The following is a 7,474-nucleotide window of genomic DNA, read 5'->3' as shown; positions in this document are numbered from 1 at the left end:
ACGGTTTATTATTTCCTAAAGTAGAATGTAACAGTGTTGGTGCAGCACCAACATTGTATTAGGAGCTATGAGACTTTTAAGGTATAAGGTATAGTTTATACACTTATCATACTGCTCCATATAACAAAATTTTACATTGTGATTTCAGGAGGAGGCCTGGATTCAGTACCCCAACAGTTACAAAAGTATGTATATAAAATATAAATACACACAAAAAATGTTATAAGTTTAAAAATCAAGTTTAGAAATCAATTTGCGCATACAAACATGTTGCTGAATGCCACTGTCTAACTCTAGGACTTTAGATAATGTTCTTAACTTCTTCAGCTTTTGGTTTTCTTATACAGCAAAGCATTGATTCATAATTTCAATAGTGAAAATGATAATACATGTGGACACTGAATATCATTATCTTTATAATGTTTTTCCATTCTGCAAACAAATGAAAACTGTATTTACACTTCTTTGTATAACACACTCACTAGCTCTAAAATGCCTTAAGAAATGGATAGTATTTAGGATTGGGCTTCAAACTGCACATTCTATGGGTCTTTTTTTTAGTCACTATTCATGTGTAGCTTGAAAAACAGTCTGAATTTTGGTTATTTCCTCTGAATTGTTAGAGGAGTCCTCTATTGATGGGTTCTAGATTACTTTGCCATCATTACATAGCATTAGATTCACCTTTTATAATCTAAATACTTCAACATTTTTACATTAGAAATATGTGACTAATGAGGTTTATAAAATGTGCATATCACTTGCTATACTGTAGAAATATTTAAATACATTTTTGGTGGATTTAAACTACATATGTCCACTTCTTATTTTATGGCTTATATTTTAATAAAAATATCTCTAAAAGAAAAAAATCTATGCTGTACCATGATACAACTTGCTTTCTTGCTGTTGTGAAAAATGTCATAGCTGAAAACAACTTGGGGAGGCAAAGGTTTATTTAGTTTAAACTTCCATGTCACAATCCGTAACATCACTGAGGGAAGTCAAAGCAGGAACTCCATTAGGAACTGATGTAGAAATTATGGAGGAAAGTTATTGACTGGTTTGATCCTGAGCTTACATTCAGCTGTTTTCTTATATAGCCCAGGCTTACCTGTCCAGGATGGCATTGCCCACAATAGGCTGGGTCATCCTATATAAACTAGCCACAAAGAAAATGTAAAACAGACATGACTCTCTTGAAAAATTCTGCATTTTTCCAAGATTACAGCTGATGCCAATGCAATGCCCAAAGTCTAGTATGATTTGTTGGTGAAAAAAGCCATAAGCAAAACATTGCTCATCTCTAAAGCTTCATAAGACTCTAAGTTACTAAAGACATAAGAGGACTGAACATGGGGTACATGACCAAGTGTCTCTATTTACTGATTTCTTGAGCTTAATCTGCTTAAAATTTTCAATTATCCATGAAGCTTATTAATTTTCTTATGTATCTTTTATTACTGTTATAAAATAAATTCTATCATCTTATATTTAAGCACGTTTAAATTACATGTGATTTTGATCAAAGTCCTTCCCTGTATTCTCTTATCTTCCTACCTCTCCTGCTGTATCACTTCTTTCATAAACTTTGTGTTCTTTTGGTTTTGTGCCTTTCTTTAATTTGAGTTACCTTCAGGACCATAGTTAGGATGTTATTTAGTTATGGTCCAGCAAAGTTTCAGTGGCTATGTCTCTGAGGAATACAACTCACCCTCATTCCAGCAACCATTCACTTGCTATAGCTATCTCCTCAGGGAGAAGAAAGGTTTACAAGGTCCATCACGCAATCTTCATGGGTCTAGTCTTGTACAGAAATCCTGCAGGTAGCCACTGTAACTGTGAGTTCATGGGTGCAACAGTCAGGCCATGTTCATGTGCAGAAGACAGTGTATAACATGCTTTCCCACTCTCCAGCTCTTACATGGCTTCTACTCATTCTGGTCATGTTTCCTAAGTCTTGGAAGGGATGGCATAAAGATCCCATAATAAGGACCAAGTACCCAATACTTGCCTGTATGTCGGAACATTGACCAGTGATGAGTATCTGAATTAACAAATGCCTACAGCAAAGAAAAGCTTTCCTGGCTGAGGCTGACAGTGGGACTACTATAGGGATATAAATATTGATATTTAGAAGACAGTTTGACAAAATATCAACTTAGCTAAATGATGTAGTGGATCCACACCCCCAACCCACCCAGGAATTGTTCTTATATGGAAAACCTTCTAGCCTACTAAAATATGACTATGAGCTACCATAAAATTTAAAAACTCACTAATTAATCAAGGTTGCTGAAGAAAAAGCATTAAATCAGCATTTTGGAATAGAAATTGTTCTGGCCTAGGGTTAGTTCAGAGAGAGAATGCCAGTTAATTCATATTTGTGTATTCCTCTGAGATCAATGATCAGCACCATGAAAGAAAGAAGAGGGGAAGAAAGGTAGGAATGAAAGAGGCAAAAATGGAAATAACAAAATCATAAACTGATTTAAGTCATTTTCAGCTAAATTAAAATTTTATGTATAAAGTAGGTAGCTAGAAAATATCATAACATTTATATATTTTGCACAATAGAAACTGAGAAACCAAGGACAACGGCAATGAACATGAACTCTACAGCATGGACGGGCTCACAGTGAGCCTTGTCAGTTTGGTTGCTCACCTTCCTGGACTTAGGGGGAGCTGGGAGGACCTTGGACTTAACATAGTGAAGGGAAACCTGCTGGCTCTTTGTCTTGGAGAGGGGTGGAGAGGGGGTATGGGTGGAAGGGAGGGGAGGGAAGGGGGAGGAGGAGGGAAAGAGATGGAAATCTTTAATAAAAAAGCGAGGAAGAAAAAAAATTATAAAAATATTACATAGGACTTTCCCAATTTATTCTATTGTCATCATGAAAGTTGTCTAATATTGGCTTCAACTTGTTCCTAATCCTGTAACAGTTCTTGTTTGACTTTTCTACATATTGCATCCTTTCCCAATTTATTCTATTGTCATCATGAAAGTTGTCTAATATTGGCTTCAACTTGTTCCTAATCCTGTAACAGTTCTTGTTTGACTTTTCTACATATTGCATATTTAAAAATTTATACTTGTCTTTTTGTTGTTTGAGCATTTCATACATGCATATAACATGTTTTGATCAAATCTACCCTGTCATCTCTCTCTTCTGATGTCTACTGGAGCATGGATCTCAAGGTCCACAAATTTTACGATAATTGACTCTACCTTCCCAGGAACAATCAGTTGCAAATAACCTCTTGAATGGGGGTGGAACTTTATGAAACTCTTTCTTATCCATGATATGATTTTATATATTTTAATAAGTTTTATTTTTAATAAATGTTTTACATTGTTTTTTAAATACCAACATGTTTTACATATTGCAAGTATCTTATTTTACTATTTTTGAAAGAATACCTAAATAAAATTACTAATATTTATGAATACACACATTTATTTATTGTAATTTTAAGATACTTTGGAGAATTTTATATGAGTACTAAAAGTACTCCTTCTCCTTCTGTATCCCATAGTATCACCCAGTACTCTCAAAAATATAACCACTTCATTCATTCATAAGTCTGTATGTGTATGTACATGTACATGTTTGTGTGTGTATGTGTGTGTGTGTATGTGCATGCACATGAGTGTTCACACCTTGAACACTTGGGATCAGATAGCCAATTAGGAAATTCATCCTTGGAAAAACTGATTACCCTGTCTTAGCAGCATCAATAGCCTGAAGCTCATCAAGGAGTTGTGCCTTGTGAAATGTCCCTCATTTATATTGACATCAAGTGCTGTTGTCATTATGCAAGTATTGTTTAGGCAACCATATTTTTGAAATGTAATGGTTTCAGCTTTCTTATCACATTGAGAAGACACTATCTAGCATGAATTATCCTGGTCATCTGGCTCTTAGAATCTTTCCACTACTTCTTTTGTAATGTTCCCTGAGGCTTAGATAAAGGAGTTGAATTGTAGATGCATCAACTGGAGCTGAGTAACTCATGACCACTTATTCTCTGTCTTTTTTTATCAGCTGTGAATCTCTCTTGTAACCTCCAATTGCTTAAAAAGAACTTTTTCTGATGAGGGAGGGAGCTACACACATCTGTGGATATAAGTATTTAGAATACAAGTAGAAAGTAGTGTGTGTGGTTTAGAAGCATGACAGCAGAGGTTCTCATCTCAGGTCTGAAACCTCTCCAGCCACAGATAAGTGGTTAAGTTTACAGAGCCAGACATTACCTTCCACGGAGTAGACTTTATCAGTCCAATTAGATAGCAATTAAGATATAAGTGTCAGTATTATACCATTTAGGGTATTGTTATGAGTCAACCATTATTATTTTTCACAGGCTTTAAGTCTGGGTGGGATTTTGTATTTTGTATTTTTCTCCATTAGCAGCTTGCATTAGCACCTTCTGAAACTATGAGAGCCTTTCCCTAAGGGAGAAGACTTCCAAGACATTTCCAATTTGATTCCTCTGAATCTGATACCTAAACTGTGTGATGTCTTCAACAATAGAATCTTACGTAAAACTCTGGGAAGCAACCAAACGCAAGGAAAATAGACTATATTTGGGGGGAGTCTCCTGGACCCCACCAATCAACAATTTGAAAGGAGGTTTCTTATATTTAGCACTAGAATTTTGTTGGGTGAAGTATGTCCCTTGGGTTAGTATTATCACTCCTTGTTATACAACTCCAAACTCAATTACATTTTTATCTGTGAGAACTTAATGATGTTACTCTGTGGGTTTTCAAACATCCTTAGTGTTATTTATCTCTCATTCCTCTTTCCTCCCACCAATAAAAGTCCCTTCATTGTTGTTCTGCATTTTCACTCCAGAATGCTTGTGTCCTACCCATCTCTAGAGTTCTTTCACTGCTCCTCCCCATGTTCCTTTTCTATTTTCCTGGCTTCGTAGTTACTTCAGGTTATAAGATAAAACTTACAAGTAATTAGGTGGAACTGGAAATAGTATACTAAATGAGTTAAACTAGACCATGAAAGACAAATGCCTCATGTTTTCTTTTATTTGTGGATCTTAGCTATGAAACATTAGAATATATAGACTGACAACAGACATCGCATTTAAGTCATGTGTATTGATATCCTTGTCAATGTAGGTTTGTAGCAAAGGTTGCACTGTGCTTTGTTCAGTTGTTTAATTCACAAATACTTAGAGAAAAATATTTATAATATATAAATTTCTTCATGTGAGAATCTCTTGTCTTCTAATTTTCCTTAAGGATATGCAGAATCATTCCCTAGATGGTCTGGGCACCTATGCTTCTATGTTTTTAACCTATATCTGAGCAACAATAGCACTAAAAGAAAAGCCCACCTCAACCTTCTGTTTGCCCAAATCAGAACAAATGGGTGAGCAGAAAGAGCAGCATTTCCCAGAGTCCAGACAGACAAAAAGATCAGGTATTTTTCCTGTGAATCAGAACTCCAAACCATCACTAAATATGAGAAAAAGTAAATAGTGTATAACAGTACAGAAATAATGATAGTCTCCAAGGCTCTGATGTGGGCCACAGTGCTGACATCTCTGGAGCCTTTAGCGTTGTGCTGCATGTTCTTCAGATGTCTCCACAGGGAGAAGATGAGCAGGAGGAAGTTTGCCAGGGATGTAACAAATGGTGCAAATGAAAACATAGGATTGGTAAATAAAAGAAATCTGCAAATATGTGCATAGTTATACAATCTAGAGATATGAGATACATTCCTTTGGACATCATCAATACACATGTCACAGTATATTTTCATGACAACAATGTTTAAGGACAAGAGAAATAGAGACACTAACAAGGTCACCAAGATGGCATTTTTAACTCTAAACTTTAGGTAAAGAAAAATAGTGTTAGAAAAGTTAGCTATCTTGAGAAAATAAAATATGCTTAGGCTTGTAGTAAGCCAAAAGTTACAGTGATTGATCACTGTCCAAGTGATCAAATATAATCTTAACATTTTTACAGTCAAGTGTAATGCAGGGTAATGAACAAATATCCATCCATCTAGGAACACAAACCAAGTCATAGTGATTCTGGAAATTGCCAGAGCAGTGAGGATTTGATCCACTGAAGAAATCTTCCTTCTTTTGACCCAGTCTATGCAGTTCACCAGAGCAATGAATCCATTTCCTAAGATTCCCAAGAGGAATTCCACACTTAAAAAGATTGTGAATGTTCTCTCTAGGACAGCAACCATTGTCTGCAAAATAATATCCAAATTTCTGAGAATTTGTTAATATATTCATCCAAAGTTTCTTCATAATATGTATTGTATCCTTTTATAAACTTACACATATGATATCACACAAACAAGCCATAAGATTTCTTAATGACCCAATCTACTTGTTTCCCCATAAAAATCTTGGACTGACAGAGAAGACAGAAACCTCATCCAAACACTAACTAGCTGCTAGGATTCTGTAATCTCTTCTAATTGTTGATACTTAACAAAAACACTGTTTTTTTGTGCTGCATGCCAGCATACAGATAACAATATTTAGTTACTTTTTGTTTGATTTCTGGCATATTTTATTATCTGAATAATTGAGTACTCATCAAAGTAATGTTCTAATTAATATAGAAAGCAAAACAGAGCTGCAATAATATGTGGAAATTAAGCATAAGGATTCATTAGACTCTTCAAAAGGGGATCAGTACAGGAAATATATATAGAGAGAGATATATATATAGATATACATATGTGTGTGTCATATAAATGACATGTGTGTGTTATTCCAATATTAATCATAAACTGCTATCAAACAATCTGGCTGAAACCAAAACTGCTTAAGTGCTTAATACAGAGAATAATATTTATTCATCACTTTACTTCATACAAAGGCATGTGTACTCACAAAACTACATAAATACACATAAGTTGGTGCTAAATTTCTGTTTCTCTAATGTAAAAATTCAGATTGCTATTTTGCTAACTACATACAACTGGCTCACACTTAGTATCTCAATATTAAATATTGATTAGACAGGGCCCTCAGAATCAAATTATGTAGTATTAAATGAAAATTTTCATTAACATTGAGTTTATACTCTGTCCATATGGAAATGAGTGGAAGTTTCTTTGTCCTCTCTTGAATAACTCAAAGAAGTAAATCTACTAGGAATCTCTTTTAGACTTCTTTTCTCTTTACCAGTAAGACAAATTATTTTATTAACATGAATGTGTTTCAAAATTAATCCATCATCCCTCACCCTCAACATCTATTTTGTGACCATCATTACAAGAATCAAAGTAAATAAGTATGATTTGTGGCCTAGGCCAAATGGACAATGAGCAATATCATAGAATTTTTCCTCCTCAATAGGGAAAGGGTAACTTGAGAAAAAAAGAAACAATCAGCACTACTTCCAGAGACACCAGAGGAAAAATGTATTGTAAATAACAAAGACGACTGATAAAGACATACGGTAGCCATAGTGCATGGAGTG

At 34.8% G+C, this 7,474-nt stretch overlaps 1 protein-coding gene across 1 annotated transcript; it reads right to left on the bottom strand.

Moving 5' to 3' along the window:
- Nucleotides 1-5,303: 5,303 nt before the first annotated feature.
- Nucleotides 5,304-6,224, bottom strand: LOC119806565 (taste receptor type 2 member 113-like). The gene has a single exon (XM_038318340.1). The coding sequence runs from the start codon at nucleotides 6,222-6,224 to the stop codon at nucleotides 5,304-5,306; it is 921 nt and encodes a 306-aa protein (XP_038174268.1).
- Between the last annotated feature and the right edge of the window lie 1,250 nt (nucleotides 6,225-7,474).

Source organism: Arvicola amphibius, chromosome 2 (assembly GCF_903992535.2).
Source record: "Arvicola amphibius chromosome 2, mArvAmp1.2, whole genome shotgun sequence".
Lineage (NCBI taxonomy): Eukaryota > Metazoa > Chordata > Mammalia > Rodentia > Cricetidae > Arvicola > Arvicola amphibius.
Note: the sequence above shows the minus strand (reverse complement) of the source record. Positions and strands in the feature narration are given on the sequence as shown.